This window comes from Crocodylus porosus, unplaced genomic scaffold (genome assembly GCF_001723895.1).
Source record: "Crocodylus porosus isolate Cpor-Errol unplaced genomic scaffold, CroPor_comp1, whole genome shotgun sequence".
NCBI lineage: Eukaryota > Metazoa > Chordata > Crocodylia > Crocodylidae > Crocodylus > Crocodylus porosus.
In genome coordinates, this window is record NW_017728947.1 from 108,238,696 (window position 1) to 108,257,005 (window position 18,310).

Here is an 18,310-nt window from a genome sequence, read left to right on the forward strand (position 1 = left end):
GCTTCCCAGAGAGGTGGTGCTCTCACCTTCCTTGGAGATCTTCAAGAGAAGACTGGATAGGCACCTGGCTGGGGTCTTATGACCCCTCCCACCCCCAGTGCTCCTTCCTGCCCATGGCAGGGGGTCGGACTCTGATCTGTGTAGGTCCCTTCCCACTCATGAGTCTATGATAGAAATGATAACTTAGGGCCAAATTTAGACCTGGGCTCAGAGCAATTGCAGCTGAAGGAAGAATTTGGCTTCTATTTCCCAATCCTACTACCCTTAAACAAAACTCCCACTGTTTTCAAAAGAAGCCTCCGTCTGCCAGACGACGGGGCCAGGACTTGGAAATCAATCACACATTGAATAATGGCTTATTCCACAGATGGCTACACTGAAGCCAGTGATGTTGTTTCTGGAGCAATCTGCTACTTATCAGGAGTTGGATTACCAGGATCTGGATCTTGTTTCTTAAACATCCCACTAAGAGTGCTTTGAGGAAGATACAGTACCTTCATTTCAGTTCCCTGAGCAGTTAGACATTACTTGTCAAGGTGGTAACTCTGGGACAGGCTGCCATTGGAGGCTGTGAAATCTCCTTCACTAAAGGTTTTCAGCAACTAGTTAAGCAAATATCTACCAAGAACAGTCTAGGAAAGCTTGGGTCTGCCTCAGTGCAGGGAGATGGACTAGATCATCTCTTGAAGTCTCTTTCAGCCCTACATTTTTATGGTTCCATACATCGGTTACTGGACAGGAACAGTAGTTCACAGGTCACTGCCCGAGCCGCCTAAAATTATAACTACCGCTAAAGCCCGATGACGAGCCTGCTCCCAGTATATGGCCAAGGCTGAGAGTCTGCTCCCAGCAAAATCAACTCCCAGCAAGGGGCAGTATGGTGCTGCATGTTAAAAGAAGTAGAGCATAGGGAATGCCACTCTACAGGATGCAATTCCTTCCTCGGATGTCCCAGCATAGAGGAAGGCAGCCATAGGTATGTGCTCCCCATGCCTGCCGATAAATTTTGCAAGGCAGAGCGCAGCAACTGCTCTGCCTCCATGCCAGTAGTTGGCATGCAGAAGACAGGGACACAAGCAATCATCCTAGTGAGCACCTATGGCCACAGTCTTCTCCTAGGATGATATCTCGGCAGTTTTGAGCTAATTTAATGTGGTTGAACTACACATTAAAGCTCCATTTATAACTAGTTGATAAAGGCAAGTGGGCACTTAATAGAAGCATGTCACAGAGAGGAGTAGAAGGTCTTCTACAGATGGCTACAAGAACTTCAATAGAAGGTATTAGCCATGGTTTATAACCATGGTGAACTGGCCTGCTGAACCCAACAACAAAAATCTATAAAAACTGATTAATCATTTATTTAAACATATATTAATAATCTGTTCTCTCTTTAGAAGCTATTTAGGAAGGAGACTTTAATAGAAAGCTTGACCCTTACTCCATCTCACGACCCCAAGAAAAACCAAATGAATGTCTAAGAAAAAGTACGTATTTGGGAGCCGTGTTGGTCTGAGACAAAAAGAAATGCAAAAACCTAGAACTCTTGGTTCAGAGATGATACCTTTTATTGGATCAACTAGGAAATTGGGAAAAAAAAAAATCTTTTTCTGCAAGCTTTTGGGCTTTGAGCCTTTGAGCCCAAAAGCCTTTGAGCCCAAAAGCTTGCAGAAAAAAGATAATTTTTTTGCAATTTCCTAGTTGGTCTAATAAAAGGCATCATCTCTGAACCAAGAGTCCTAGATTTGCACATTTAAGAAAAGGTATGTCACTTGAGCCAGCAATTACTGAGCTATGCAAGGCAATATTACCACAATAAAGCATACCTGAACTTTTTGATTGGAGACTGCTTTTCCTGTGCCGTTGCAAGATGCCCAGAATAATAAATAGGGAAAAACATAATGTTCCAATTTGTTGAAAACCAAGTCATGAAAAATGGATAGTCAAAGTTCTTATATGTGATTTTCACAATCTGTGTGGTTCCAACCCAAGAAGACGAGACTGACAAGATGATCAGAAATCCCCAGACAATCTTCAGAAATGTAGATGTGCAAGACTGACACCGTGTCTGTGGCTTGCTTTCTTGGCTGTTGCTCTCAGGATGAGTTTGTGCCCCATCTTCTCCTGAAAATAAGGAAAAGGAGAGTTATATACCTAATCAATCCACACTAAGGATTTGATCATTCTTCTCACAGTATTGATTTTCTTAGCACCCCTGGCTCCCTGACTCTAACACAATATACTAGGGGTGTGCGAAGTGGGGCCCTATTCGATTCGGATTTGGCCTGAATCAGGGACGGTGATTCAATTTGTTGATTCGGATCACTGTCCCCGATTCAATTTGGACAAATCCAAATCTGAGGATTCGAAGCTGATTCAGAGAATCAGTGATTCAGACTTAGAGACAGCTTTAAATGTTTTTCTACATACCTCGAGGTACCGGCTCAGCTTGTGAATACTGCGATGCTGGGGTGCATGGAGCATCCCACAGGAGTGCACGGGGGGCAGGGGCAGGAGGGGGGCGTATGCTCAGTGACAAACCTGAAATATTGCCAGTCCACTTCCAGCTGAGCACGCTGAAGGCCCCCCCATCTCTTTCCGGCTCACTGATCAGCCATGGGGGGATCCCGGGTGCCTCCTCAGACCCAGGAGGCACCAGTTTCCGAGCCGGGGGGCTCAGGGGGGCAGCAGACCTGGAAGTGACCGGAAGTGTTTCGGGTCCACTTCCGGGTCTGCTGCTGAGAGCACTGGGAAGCCCCCTGCACTACCATGGGACGCTCCATCCTTCCCAGCACCGCAGCATTCACGTGCTACCTAGAGATAGGTAGAAAAAACATTTAAAGCTGTGTTTATTTCTGAATCGCTGAATCTTTCCAAATGTCTCCGAATCAATTCGGAGGGTTCCGATCCGATTCGGAGAGATTAAAGGGTCCTCTGATTCAATTCGGATTCAGAGATTTGGCCACCGCATCGGGCCGAATCTCCGCCAAATCAAATCAGGGACTGAAGCTTTGCTACCAAAAATAGAAAAGCTGCAAAGAAATGTTTCAGTACAAATATGACAGTAGTTTCAAGGGGGTGGAAACATAATACAAACACATTACAGTAAAGCAAGGTACCAAAACTATGGCTAAGCTCTTGCCACTGTCTGGACCATCAGCCCTTCTCTTTTGTTAATCCAGATGTTCTGTATCCCTTGTTCGGAGCCAGCTGTGTTATAAAGTCAGTGACTGTACACGCTCACACCATCCATCCAAAGCTATGTGAGCCTACAGGTTTGCAGTTTGGAACAAACCCTTACTATTCAGTATCTTCACTGTAACTCGGGAACTATCTTCTTATTAGTAAGCTCAGGAGAAAAAAAAATAGCTTAGTTGTTTTATTTTTTTAAAGTTCACTACGCAAACCAAGGTAATCAATTTCTTAATTCAGACTTGCCTTTTTGTACCTTATTAGGTAACAATGGAAAAGCTGCAGAAAAGTAGAAGTAAGGACAAGGGCAAATAACCTGCTACCTATAAACCAAAAAAGAAATCTGTATTTATCATTTCCACCTCTAGATGTTCTGAGCGCTTAAAAATAAGGAAAGAATTAATATAGTTACCTCCTACCTCGCTCTAATGGGCCAGTAGTGAGCCCTACCTGTGTCACCTCATTCGAATGCACTGCAGTGGTTTTGGTAGGAGGAACAAGGATAAATATCAGTGCAACAACATGGACTTGGATTTTACTGTTTTACCATCCAGGGGTCTGATTAGCAAAGGCCATTGCGCCCCAGAGGTATAGAGGCCTCCATTCAAGTTAACGGGGTTATGGACCAGCTGTGACGACTGGATAAGCATTTCAACATAACAGCAGGAGAGAAAAGAAAGCAGGTCCTGAAGACCTAAGCTTGACTTCGTTCTCATGGAAAGCTAATACTGCCTCAAAAGCAGCAACGGAAACTTAGTGGACCAAGTTAGCAGAACTACATCAGAGATGGATTTGACCTAGGGAGCAATTATTATAATTGTATTAGAGACGGCATTATAAATCAAAAGCTTTATAATGATCTCTGTGTGGTTTCCTGAAGTAAGGTACAGTATTTAGCTGCTCTATTATTTGATAGTGAATAAGGATTTCATATAAAATTAGAGGTTTATTAAAAACAGGTAGAGGAGATTCAGAGAGTGCTTTGAAGAGACATGCAGTCGCTTTCACTTCTCGTTGGCTGATGAATGAAAACAAGGCTTTTCATGGCTCTAATGACTGACACCTACTATTATAACGGAAATTATAGTTTATTTGCAAATGAGAAATGCTTAAAAGAATGTTATATAACATCCACAGTTGCAATTATTTGCAAAGCAGAGCTACCGTGCAATTAATCCTCCTTATTCCAATAGTACAGTAATCAAATAATGACAGAATGCTGAAACACCTTTGCATGTGCCCTATATTTTCCAATTACTAAATAACTATAATTATCATCGCTGTGCGCAGCACTGACATGAGCATTTGATTTGGATTTTCTCATCTTAGATTTGGATGTCACTGAAAGATACAGATGTCTATACGCCTTGTGAGATCCTCCTTGGTTTCAAATGCTGCACGAGCCTCAGTGTGACTAACACGATCACGGTGGAATTTTCAGAAGCGCCAAAGTGACGGCAGTAGCTTCCGTCTGTGGGATGTGTGCTCCTAAATCACTTGGGTGGTGCTGAAAAACTCATCCGCAAATCCACAGACCAAGAAAAAGAACAAAACTTGAAGAATGAACCGAATCGCAGAGGTTGGGACTCCAAGTGCAATAATTCTATGCTAACAGGATGGAGGTCTTATATAGAGTCTACTTGCATCAACTGTGACGTGACAGGGTAGGCAATTATTTTGGCCAGAGGGCGACTTAGGGCGTTTTAGTGAGCCATTGTGGTCTAGGTGAGCCCTCCTCTCTCCTTTAACAGCTCACCAAAACTCCCTAAACTAATTCCCAGGGTCATGCGGGAAGTAGATTGCGGCACTGACCTGGGCCTGGCCCCATGCTGTCACTGCCCTGCAATCCCAGAGTCTCCGTGGAGACCAGCCGGGACCCGCACCGGCAGGGTGCACAGCCAGGTGGACAAGATGAGGCTGCAAGTGGGCAGGGAGCCGCGTACGGGAGCAGGAGCGGGATTGGCAGGCAGGACTGGGGATTGGCATCGCACATCGCAGGGCAGTTACAATGCAGGGCCAGGATCCGGGACAGAGCCATGATCTGCCCCTGCCCATGCAACCGGCGCCCACTGCAAGGATGTGCGGGCAGCAGATTGTGGCTCTGCCCCAGCCCCAGCCCCACTCTGTCACTGCCTTGTGATCCCAGTCCCCAGTCCCCAGCCCCACCTGCCTGTCCCACTCCCGGACAGGAAACACAGTCCAGCTGCTGTGCCACCCCAGCTCAGCTGCAGACCTGGTGATGGTGGGATTAACTGCATGTGCCACAGCCTGGGCTGCCTCCCATGTCTGGGGGGGGAGGCAACTGACCCACTGCAAATCAGACAAAATGCCTTGGCCGGCCAGATCCAGCCCTGGGGCCAATATTTTATTCACTCCTGGGTTATGGCCAGGCATGGATGGAGAACTCAAACCTAAATCCTGGAAGTGAAGGGAAGCCACCGCAAAACATGTCAAACACAACAGGCAGAGAAACCAGCACATAACATTTTACCAACATCAAAAAGATACAGCTTAAGTTTAAATCTAATTAGTGATGTGCCAATCAACCAGTTATGGGTATAGACCTGAATTCGGGGAAACCTCAAGAGCAAAGGGAAAGGGAAAGAAGTGAGGCCAGACATCCCTGGCATTCGAAGGCACTGGCAGCCAGAAGTATCCAGGAATCTTGTCTCTAACTTGTCCCTGTTGTTAACACCACCTACTCCTAAGATGCCTTATTGGCGACATAACCACAGAAGAAGGGGTTTGTAAAGGTGGAAGGGCTAACCTATATCCTTCTCTTTTAGCACATCACTGTCTGGCATCCATGCCCTACAGACACAGATGATAGCTGTAGCAGAAGCAGAGGATACCATGCTTTCTTTCTGCACACTCTCTACCTACAGCTACACCCCCCCTGTGCAGACACATGTTTGCTCAAGGGACTCCTCTTTCAGGCTTCAGTGCTGCGGGGGGGAGGCCCAGAATAGGAAGCGGATAGAAGCAGAAGGGAGAGGATGCAAATTTCAAGGACAGTCAGGCACTCCAGATTCCCCAAGAGGACCAAAGTCTTCTCTTAGAGAACTCAGGACTGATGCCCATTTTGGTTTTACACCCATGTCTGCATATATGGAGCGACCTCAGATTTACACCGATGTAAATGAGATCAGAATCAGGCCCCTTGGGCCCGAAGTGGGATGCTACTCCCAACCCCACTTCTTGTCTTAGCATCTTTCGTGCATTCTTCCAGGACTCCCAGCTGTTCTCTCTGTAGCTCCCTGTGGAGAGCTTTTTTCCCCTGGTCTGTACTCTCCTTCCACTGGACTCCCTCTGTTTATCCAGCTGTTGGTGGTACTGAAATAGGCTGCCTCTTGCCCAGATTTAACAGTGGAGAAAAAGCAGGGGAGACTCATCTCCCGCACTTTCAGTGTGGTTAGGAGATCCAGCCTGTCCCCCCTTTTCAGTTCCCTGACTGGTCTCCTCCTCCTCTTGCTAAAAGGATTTGGCAGACACACAACCTTGCCTTAGGCCAGTGGCTCTACTTGATCCCCCCACCCCCATCAACGGAGGATGTTGATCTTCTCATGAAGAGGCCAGAGGGCTCGCCATACCTAGATGCTCACTTGAGCTACACTCCTGCAGTAAAGGGGAGGCTACTTTCCTGCCGTTTGCCCTGATGTCTTCCTCAGCAGCTGACTGATGATCTGGCCTGGGATTGATGGTCTTCCCTAGATATCCTTCCACCTCTTGCTCTTTCTCTTCCTCTTCTTCAGAACATCCATGGTATGAAGTGAGACTGCCAGTGGCTTTGAGAAGGAATAGAGCTGGCTTTAAGGGCCCCTGGGCTCTGGCCAGGCTGAAGCTGAGGAAACACAACCACTTTGTAAGACTACCTGAGTTATTCATCCTTAAAGGTCTTCTGAGCCTACTGGGCTTAAGCCTCCAACTTCTCAGACACTAAAGTATGGGTTCCTATTAGGGACCATGCCTCTTTTTTTCCCCCATCCATGCTTCCTTCCCTCCAAACCCCAACGTGCAACAAAGGAAGAGCATCTACATGGCTTTGCTGCTCACCGCACCAGAAACCAAGGTCAAAGCATTCAGATTCTGCATCTTTCAGACATGGATGGAAGTGGCCTTTGGCAGGCATCGCATTATGCCAGTGATGCGGCTGTCGTGCCTACCTGATCTGCTTTGCCTCTCCACTCTGCCGTGCCGACAAACTCCAGAGGGGCTTCGACTCTGCAGCTCAAGAATGGGAGCAGCAGAATCCTCAACAACAGATAAAGGGGAGAGCTGCCTACTCATGCCACTGCGTGGGCTGGGGCACTTGCCTCCGGCTTTGCATCGGATGACAGATGATCGGGAGGCACCTGAGAAGAAAGAGTTTGCATCAGTGTGACTGTAAACTCCTGCGGGGAAAAAGGCGCTCTGGGGGTTTTCAGACCCCTCGACAGGGAAATGCATACACATGTTTCATGGGGGAGCGAAGCACATTGCAATAATCGTGGCCTTGCCTGGCCAAAGGAAAAAAAAACACGCAATTCTTAACTCTTCCCTACCTTATACAGGTGCTTTACGATGATACCGTTATCCCAAGGGAATAAGAGCCCTACACCGTAGTATAGTCTTAGCTACCAGGTGCCGTCCATTCAGGCTGCACAGTCAGTCAAAGGCATTTGTACTCACGTGGGCCCCTCCTGGGCGCTGGCACTGAAACAGGCAGCAGTAGAGGCCATTATTTCCTCGCGTTGGGAGGAAAGTGCCTTGAGATGACCGTCTGCTGGTGTCACTCTTGATTGCTGTGCGAGAGGATAATTTCCTCTCCGTATCCGTCAGGATGTTTCACCCCCAGTACGTGGGGTTCTTGACAGTTGCAGGGCTCGTGATACCTTGGAGATGTGGATGACTTATGTAGCTGGGAGCTGTTCAGTTTTAAGGCTTCAGGGCACCAGAATGCCTTCTGGCATGCTAGGCTGGAGTCCCTGCGTCTTCAGGGAAGCAGACAACATCACGATGGAGTCGGTGCCTCTCGCTGGGGTTGTGAAAGAGGTGGAAGGTGGCAAGCAAGGCCCAGATCCATGAAATATTGGTGGCATGCGAAATTCAGTTTGCCGCTGAGGAAGACACCGTATTTGCTAAGCAAGAGCTTGAAGGAGTGCGTTAACAGGCAGATGGCTGAGAAGACAGAGAGCATCCGCCCGGTCGTCTGAATCTGGCTGTCATCTCTATGGTGAATATGGGGAGTGTCTCATACAGACTTGCAGATTTATTTTAGCCTGGAGGCTCCTCGGGGTTGTCAACAGACAAGCAGCACGTAACAGTCTCCATCTCAATCACAGATCATGTGGTATTTGGGTAAATTTAAGACATGCATTTGGTGGGTAGTTGTGGCCGCACTGCACGCATTTGTGGTAGCATTCATGCCCAGAGCAGAAGCCCCCAATTTTGCCATTACTGAAAGGGCCATGGGATGACAATTATGCCAACCTTCCCATTTGAATATATACAACCCGCTAGTACATTGCCAACTGTGCCACAATGCAACAGACTCACAGAAGAATATCTTTCTTTAACTAACTGGCATCCAGACATGCAGATGCAGACAAATGCATGCGACAGGGCCCTTGACACAAGTTACACACTTATCTCACGGGTGAGCTGACTGGAGCACACTTGGCAAATCTCAAGTCATCCTTAGAGAAGCACAGAAAATGAGGGCTGGAAGGGACCTCGGGAGGTCACAACTAGTCCAACTCCTTGCCCAAACCAGGATCATCCCCAACTAGATGATCCCAGCCAAGGCTTTGTCTAGCCAGGTCTTAAAAACCTCCAAGGGTGCTGTAGTGCCACTACTAACATACAGCAAAACACTGGCTATTTGTGTCCAAGCAGGTTCACAGCATGTTGCTAAATAAGGGACACGCTGCTCGGCTGTTTGATGCAGCTTTTGCTTCAAAAGGCCTCATTTCTATGGTCAGCTGGAGCTCTGCAGTGCTCCCACTCAGCTAGTCTGACCCAGGATGCTGCTCCCGCTGAAACAGAAGCTGTAGTAATTAGCTGGGGCATCTCAGCAGCACTGTAAAGCTATTTGCTGCAGCTCTCTATGCACCTCCCCAGTTATGTTGCAAACCCTCATCTTTGCAGTGGGTTAAAGAACCAAACCCTATGAACCATCTAGTCCCTAATGCATAATCCAGTAGAAAACAGTGCCAGAACTCGTAGTTGTGCTTCGTATGTAAAATCATGCCCTTCTACAGAATGCCCAACCCTCCTCACTTGAGTTTGCAAGTTCAGCTATCATGCATTAGGCAGGAAATAGCAAGAACCATCAGCTGCACCTTTAAAATGACGATCTTCCTCAAACACACGCTTCACAGATGTTAACCAGCTTTCCATTCCCCAAGTCTAGGTTTCCGCGCTCTCAGCTGGAGACTGAAACATGGGGCTCAGGACTGGAGTGATCTCCTGGGTCACAGTCTGACCCCCAGCAGCCATGACATACAATCCCAGGACCTATTTGAAAGGATCAAGTGGGAATTAACTGGCGTTTAGGCCTTACACTGCTGCCTTGCCCCAAGGGCGATGTCACTTTGAAAATCTTCCCTGGTATCTATCTGATATTCCCCAGTACTTTTAAGAGGCCTCCTGTCTTTGTACTGCCCCCTTTTAACGGCCAGAACCACGATCTAAGCATAGCTCAGTGGCAACAACTCCTAGCTGCCTCGACCCTGACAACTACTTTTTCCTCCTTCTCTGTAGCCCTGGCCACGTCTCTTCACCTCTCCAGGCCTCCTCCTCCTCATTTGACAAGTGGGGAGAATATTATTTTCCCCATGAGACAGTAACATTTTGGAAGACACTTTGAGGGTGAGCTGCCCTAACTGCAAAGCACCACGACGGACCTGGACCAGGTCCATACATGTAGCCACTCAACACCCAACTCTATAACATTCGACTCTTCCAACACTCACACTTTGAACGCCATATGGCTAACCTGATTAATAATCCTGAGCCTACGTTTTCAGGAAGGCACTAGTGCTTTTCAGGCCCAGACATTGAGGAACTTGGTTTCCAGAAATACCTCTTGGTTAACAAAATAAAACATTGGTCTTTACAGGTGTCTTATTCAAAATCTCTGGCCACTCTGGAAAATGTTGGCTGGGACTTTTTTTTTTAGAAACAAAAAACAACTATGAAATTCTGTAGAAGTGCATCTCACAAAGATATTTCCAAGATAGAGAGAGACCAGTCACACCTCAATCCATGACTTCCTCTGTAATGCTAGACTGAGATGACTGCACTTGGCAGGAGCTTCACGAATGATCTCCATGCAAAATCTTCGCAAAATGTTTCCCCCTTTCACGCAGATAAAGTCCCTGGTTATTTCTATCCACCATGACAAAGCAGAGCCAATTTTTTTCTGTGTGTTGAGAAGCTCGGCAGCTGAGACTGGGATTGCAGTGTAAGAGACCATATTTAATTTGAAGCCACTGTTTAATTTAGCGAAACCTTCCTGGACATTCAAGAGCAACTGGGTCACACAACAGTTGATTAACACTTCTTTATTATAGCCAAGAAGTCTCAGATCATGCTATTTTGTGCTGCTGGTTCTAAATATATTTCAAGGATCTACTCTGACAGGGAAGTAAATATGCATGCCAGATAATTCATCTATACATACTGCTTCCATTAGTGGCAAGGGCAACAACTTGCAGCTTACACAATACACCAAGAAGGCTCTGAAAATAATTTTGGAGCCTCCATACACCTGAGTGCACTCTGTTACCGTTGGCTCACATGCGAGGGGTCAAAAGCAACATTTGCACAGTCACTACTCTTCTTTTTTTTTTCAGAAGTAATCACAGATAAGTCAGGCTGGAAGGAACTTCACGAGGTTACCTAGTCCAGCCTTCAGCTCCAGGCAGGACTGTCCCAGGCTCAACCAACCCAGCAAAACATCTGGAGACTCTACAACTTCTCTCAGTAGCCGGTTTCATTGCTTGGCCACCTTCATAGTCCACATATTCCTCCTAAACTCCAACATACATTTCCGCTGCTGCAGCTTGCTGTAGATTCCTCTGCAACGCAATTCCTCTGCATTGCTTCTTGGCTCTGTCCTTTTTTAGTAGGCAACCATCGATCCTTCTGGATCATGGAGTATGCATGAGAGGTCACCAGGACCCTTGACGCAGATGCTTAGGCAAGAGTATGGAGGAGTGGAGGCTGTCCAGACCTTCCATCGCTCCTTTAGACCATTGAGACATAATCCCCAAAGGCCAGACTATGTCCAGACATTCGGTACCTCGATGGCCATAGTTATATGCACATCTGTGAATTGGACCTGGCTTTTCTGTGTGGCAGACAAGGCTTCTACCACTGAATCACAACCCAGGTGCTGGGCAAGAATCCATGGAGCCCAAAGGGATTCATACAAGCATGATGAGACCCATGCTTCATGGTGTCACATACAGAAAAAAGACTATTTGTGGCTCTCAGGTACTACATTATGGCTCAGGCTTTGCAGCTGTTGAGGAGCCATGGTCGCTCCAGGCTGGAATAGAAGCAGGGGCTGGCTGTCCTGACAAGCAAGTGGGTGGAGAGCTGAAGTCAGGGCTCACTCCTAGCAGGCCAGAGCTTGCCAGGTACAAGCGGGGAATAAACTGTGCATCAAAAAAGAGTGAAATGATCTACCACCCTCTGAGATCAGCCTGGAAGGAACATAGCTTTCATAAGCAGCGACACCCCAGCACATGACTATCCCCCACCTGCTTTGCACTGAACTCAGCCTGCCTCCCCAGGCACTTCTATGGCTGGCACGGCATCACCATTGCATCTTACAACACTCCTATGAAGCAATATGCCCATTTTGCACCTGGAGAACAGAGGCACATTGGGTGATTATAGATGTTCGGGGAAGCTGCTCCAATTAAGGCTAGGTTACACACAAGGAACTTGGGCCTCAGCTGGAAAGTCAGCTAAAGTCTCCTGGATCCTAACCCAGTGCCTTACCCATTACCCAAGCCTTCCTGCCTTGACTGTATTTAGTCCTAAGTGAATACAGGTGGTTGACTTCTTTCACCTATACCTGTGAACACATAGGAAATCTTTCCTTTTTTTTTTCCGTGGAGTACTCTGTTCAAGGTGACAAACCAATGTGCTGACCATTACCTGAGCTCCATGTCATTCTGGGCTGGTATTCATCACACAACTGCAATTTAGCTTAGCTCCCTGAGGAGACAACTTCAAATTTCCCTATTTCTTACCAGAGCTCCTCGTGCACTATCCCGTACATAACACACCTCATTCAGCGTCTCTAAACATCAGACAAATTTGAATGCATTTAAGTCAGCCGGGCCTAATAAACCTCACCCCAGGTTACGGGAGGAACTGGCTGAAGACACTGCAGAGCCATTGCCTACGGTATTTGCAACTTTTGGATGATGGGTGAGATCCCAGAGGACTAGAAAAGGGCTAACACAATGGGCATCTTTAAAAAGGGAGAAAAGAGAAGGTCCTGGGGAATTATAGGCCTGACTTCAGCACATGGGAAATAAGTAGAGCAAAATTATAAAACAATAAACTGGTAATCATCAGGACGAAGGGACAATCACTAGCAGCCAGCATGCATTTGGTAGAAACAAATCATGTCAAACCACCTTGAGTTCCTCCTTTGACACAGGAACTGTTTGGGGGGCTAAGGGGAAACCAGTGGGCGTGCTACACCAGCATTTTGGTAAGACTTCTGACATGGTTCTGCATGCAAAACTGGAGAAAATAGGCTAGACCGAATTGCCATTAAGTGCATGCATATCTAATTGAATAACCACTAGCAAAGGTTAGCTATTAACGGAGCAACGTCAGAGTGGCCAGAAGTCTCAAGTGGCTTCCACAGAGGCCTGCTCTGGGCCTGGTGCTGTTTAACATCCTTATTAATGTCTTGCATGCAGCAGATGACCCCAAACTGGAAGGGCCTGCAAACACTTTGTCAGGTTTAAAACTGAAAGGAAATTTGATAAGCCGGGGCACTGGGCTACAGATGACAATGTTAAAATTAACAAAGACCAATGTACCGTGTTACATCCAGAAAAGAGAAAAACACAGGCACAAACATAGATTTGGGGTAGCTGGTCAGATAGTAGCAATAGGCTCTATGGATATAGATAGATACACATAGATGCTTCTCAAGCAGATCGAGACATCATTGTCCCATTATACTCGGCCTTGGTGAGGCCGCAGCTGGAGTACTGCATCCAGTTTTGGGCTCCACAATTCAAAAGGGACGTGGAGAAGCTTGAGAGGGTGCAGAGGAGAGCCACGCGCATGATCAGAGGTCAGGAAAACAGACCTTATGAAGACAGGCTGAGAACAATGGGGCTATTCAGCCTGGAAAAGCACAAGCTCGGGGTGATCTGGTGGCCACCTATAAGTTTATAAGGGGTGCTCACCAGGATCTGGGAGAATGTTTGTTCACCAGAGCACCCCAAGGGATGACAAGGTCAAATAGTTATAAACTCCTCCAGGACCATTTCAGGCTGGACATAAGAAAGAACTTTTTTAGTGTCCGAGCCCCCAAGGTTTGAAATAGCCTGCTGCTAGAGGTAGTTCAAGCACCTACTTTGAACACCTTCAAGACACATTTGGATGCTTAACTTGCTGGGATCCTATGACCCCAGCTGACTTCCTGCCCTTTGGGCAGGGGGCTGGACTCGATGATCTTCCGAGGTCCCTTCCAGCCCTAATGTCTATGAAATCTATGAAAAAAAAGGGCAGGACACTATGCAATAGGTTTAAACTACAGCAAAGCAGATGTAGCTCAACTCTCAGGAAAAAAAATGTTCTAATGTTAAGAACAGTAGGAGACAATGGAACAAACTGCCTTGGGAAACCATGAAATCTCCCTCTTGGAAGAGGTAGGGTGGGCACCTGTCAGGGATGGCTAAGGAACAGAAAATCCCAAGTCTGTGCAGTGATGGACTAGATGACCGCCGTGGTCTAATCCAACTATACGACACAGAAGAATAATGATTTCTAAACTAGGGACTATAACCATCATATTTATTTCTACTGCAGGTTCAGAAGTTTTCCCTCCAAAATGCATGCGATTTTCCTCCATAATCTCTCTATTGCCAATTAGGCAAAGGAGGGAAGTTCAGGCAAGCACTGAAGCAAAAAGCTATATTCTGTCAAGTTTGGCTCCGTGAAAAGCAGCTTTTCACATGAGAACATGGATTTGCTAGCATTACATACACACTCTGTCTACCATTACTGTATGCAACATGTCCACAATACTCCCAATATATACTCACCAATGCCAAATACAGTGAAAAAAAAAAATCATCAATGTCTGTAACTTGTACATAATGCAACTGTTAATACAGTTGAATACGCGTTGTTTCCCATTTTGATATAAGTGTTAACTCTTCCTCCCTACTTGTAATACTTTGTACTGGCCCTTACTGAATTTCATCCTACTTATTTCAGACTCCTCCCACCCCAGTTTATCAAGGGTCACTTTAAATCCTAATCCTACCCACTATAAAGCATCTGCTACCCATTCAGCTTGATGTCATCCACAAACATGCCAAATGCACATACAGGTGATTAACAAAGGTATTTATGGGTCCAGAGTGACCTCTGAGGAACCCCACTTGATACCTTTTCCCAGTTTGACATCGAGGCATTGATGACTACTCTCTGAGCACGATGATCCAACCAGAGCAATGTCATCCAGGCTGGACTTCCTTAGCTTATTTATGAAAACGTGGTGGGATATAATGGAAAAATCCTAGCTGAAGTCCAAGTATGTCACAGTCACTGCTCCCATTCACATAGCCCATTACTTGTCAAGGACAGAAATCAGATCGGTAGACATGACATACTCTTAACACATCCATGTTGGCTGATACTATCACTTTGTTATTGTCTTGCTTAGAAACTGATTGACTGATGGATGCCAAGCTCCAGTATCCTTTTAGGTATTTCAGTTAGACTGACTGGTCTGGTCTGTGTTTCTCCACGTCCTTTTCTGTAAAGATGAACATTGGGAGTGACCTACTAAACAGGAAACGTGCTGCATAGCCATGTCTCTTGCAGTTTCATAGTTGGTAGGGTTGGAAGGGACCTAACCAGATCATCAAGTCCGAGCCCTGGTAGTTCATTTTTCTCGTAGTAAGATAGACTCACCAACCCCAAATGCAAACAACTAAATATTTAATCAATAAATAATAACTTGGTTTAACAAATAATGGAAGGAAGAACTGGGAGAGAGGACGTGATTGGTGCCAAATTCAACAAGTCAAATTCAATTAGATTGCTTTAAATTACCAGATCAACAGGAAATCCTTAGCCTTTCCCCATCTGCAATTTTAAGACATGTATTTGTATTATAGTGTTTTAATAGCTCTCCGCCAACGCATGAAAGCCCACTTCAGGAGAAATGATGCTATTCTCCTTTGTGGAGGGAACAACCTGACAGACAACGCATGCAAAGAGACTCCCCATCCCTCAGCACATCAGTAACTAAATTTGTCCTCGTTCCCCGTTCGCTGCACTGTCGGGTCCCAAATGGGCTGAAATGACTCTTTTAAAGATGTAAGCTTGATTGTAGACAGCAAAACAGTCATTGGAAAAGCAAACAGTGTATCCTAGATTCCTGCTTCTCTCCCCCGCCCCATGATACCTCTAACAGCAAGACACCTAGCTGATATGCAATACGCCCTGATTATTCACACACTTAGGTACTGTGCTGAGTCAAGGTTCAAGGCTGTTTGAGAGAGGGGGCTAGCCACGTTAGTCTGAAGTCGGGCAGGCGGCAGCACAGGGTGGCACCGTTCTGAATGAGACTCGTTCAGAAAGGCATAAGCTTTTGTAGGCAGCAGCCCACTTCTTTGGTACCTGACGCGGTCGCATCTGAAGTGGGCCGTTGCCTACGGAAACTCATGCTTTCCTGAACAAATTGGTCTCTACGCTGCCACCCTGCTCTGCCTTCTGCCAAAATCCTATGGTAAAGACACTGAGTTTGAAATCTAAGAATGACTTTATTTCCAGATTTCCACAAGGACAGCTCTCCTCCAACTGGAGCTGCAGATCCCAGTTAAAGCTACACCATGCCAAAGAACAACTAAGGGTATCCAATTATAATGAACCAGAAAACAAAACTTCTTTTGCTCCCACCCATCCATAACAATCTCAGAGTGGGTCACATGTTTCTCAAGTTGTGTGCGCCCATCATGAGTTTTGAAAGAGCAGAAAATAAAACCTCTAAAACCCACAAGTTTTTCTTGGGGGAAATAAAAAAGCCCTTCTTTGGCCTTGAATTCATTATCTACACATGGATGGAACGGACTGACAATTAAGGAATAAATTAATGGAAATGCGTGACCGCAGAAGTCATTTCTGACACGGCCCCAAAGTTACTCCATTTCATTTTTCATTCTGCCATAATGAAAACGCGTTTTCATTATGGCAGAATGAAAAACTGGCTAACACATTGGCAATTGAATTCAGATTTGAAACAAGGCCATGGCTCCATGAACAAAGCATTACTGATTTAAAAGGTAGCAAAGACACTACTGTATCTTGGCACATGCTAAAATAGCTGCTCTTCCTCAATGACACAAGTGAACTAATGGTTAAACATACAATATTAACTGGAAGGGAGTCTTTTTGTAGGGGGCTTCTTTTCATATTCAGGCATTCACATGCTTCCCAAAAGTGCAGTAAATTCAAGGTATAGTTCCCCGTTCGCCCCTTGCTCATCTTAGCATGCAATTATTTGGATTATTCATATGAGTATGAGCTGCAGGAGAATTCTCTGTTGTGTGCTTCAGTCTAAGGGCTCGATTGTGTCCTGGTAAAAGAACAGGGAGAAAAAAGACCCTTCCCTTCCCATCTCCTCTGCAGTCTCTTAGAAGTTGCTGGGATTGAGACATTGGGCAAATGGTTTTGGAAAAGCTGGAGCTGTGCAGAAGACACCGCTGGGCAGACTACGATAAGGGGTACGCAGCCACGGCTTCGCCTGCCCACTGGAAAGAGAGTGAGGCGGTAAAAATTGACTCTCCACCCAGGGAAGAATCATGCCTGAAACCAGTAGAGAAACTCAGCATTAGTGTGTAGATGGTTATTGATCTGTCTGGAGCAATCGCTCTCCCCTTCTGGCTTTTAAACTCACTGAAGCACTAAATATAAAAATGCTTTGTGACATATTTTTATGCCAGCTGCGTCTGAGAGTTCGGCATGCAACAGTGTCTGCTTTAAAGAGGGAGGTCCCTGCACGCTTCCCCCAGTCTCAGCAGGCTCATGAATCATAAGAGAGTTTATTAAAAATAAAACGGAGCGGCATTTATATTTCCATGCCAGCGTGAGGCAAGGAAACAATTCTACAGGCAAGGTGGGCCAGCGAGAGGGATGCGATGCGATGCGATGCAATTCCCCATGAGACTTTGCAATAAGGCCAGCCTGGAGGCGCCTCTATTCACTAAAGACTTCTTAAGAAGCTTGTCACTCTTACATGGCCAGCTGCCTCTCTGACTCATTCCTCTGCTCCCGTTTTGCACGCTATTGCAGCTCCTGGGAGGAAACTTCATGACCTCCAAGGGGCCACAGCTGCAGGACCCCACAGACCGCCGGCAAGCCATCCCCTTGGAAGCTGCGACCCCCTAGAGTCACTAGGTAGTTTGTTGAAACACACAGTGCTGCTTGGCTCCTTTGGTTTACAACCAAACACAAGATGGAAGAGTAGAAATAAGATACCAAGCAGGCTTACAGGTATGTTCTAGCTCAGTAAGGGGCTTGCCTTCTCAGGACAGAGATCCCAGACAGGTCTCCCTTCCCACAACTGTCCCTTCCTCTAAAACATGGCATGGTGTCCTGTGACCAGGGGGGTCCCCCAAGGCTCTGTCCTTGGACCCATATTGTTCACCATCTTCATTAGTGATGTGGACATTGGAGTCAGGAGTAGACTGGTCAAGTTCAGCAATGACCCCAAACTTTGGGGCAAAGCATCCATGCCACAAGATAGGCGGGTGATCCAGGCTGACCTGGACAGGCTCAGCAAATGGGCAGACGAGAACCTGATGGTGTTTAACACCGAAAAATGCAAGATGAACATGAGCCTCCAATGCGATGCTGTGGCTAG

The 18,310-nt window shown here is 46.4% G+C and overlaps 1 protein-coding gene across 3 annotated transcripts in view; it reads right to left on the bottom strand.

Annotated features, from left to right (window-relative positions):
- Positions 1-18,310, bottom strand: part of SLC35F4 (solute carrier family 35 member F4) — a 251,211-nt gene that overhangs the window by 36,952 nt on the left and 195,949 nt on the right. For 2 of the 3 annotated variants that reach the window (XM_019550882.1, XM_019550883.1), the window contains exons 2-3: positions 7,356-7,544; positions 1,827-2,124 (exon numbers count right to left, since the gene is read on the bottom strand). In XM_019550882.1, the coding sequence (XP_019406427.1) occupies positions 1,827-2,124; positions 7,356-7,544 (487 nt within the window). The remainder of the gene's footprint in view (positions 1-1,826; positions 2,125-7,355; positions 7,545-18,310) is intronic. The other variant, XM_019550884.1, reaches the window with a different exon arrangement.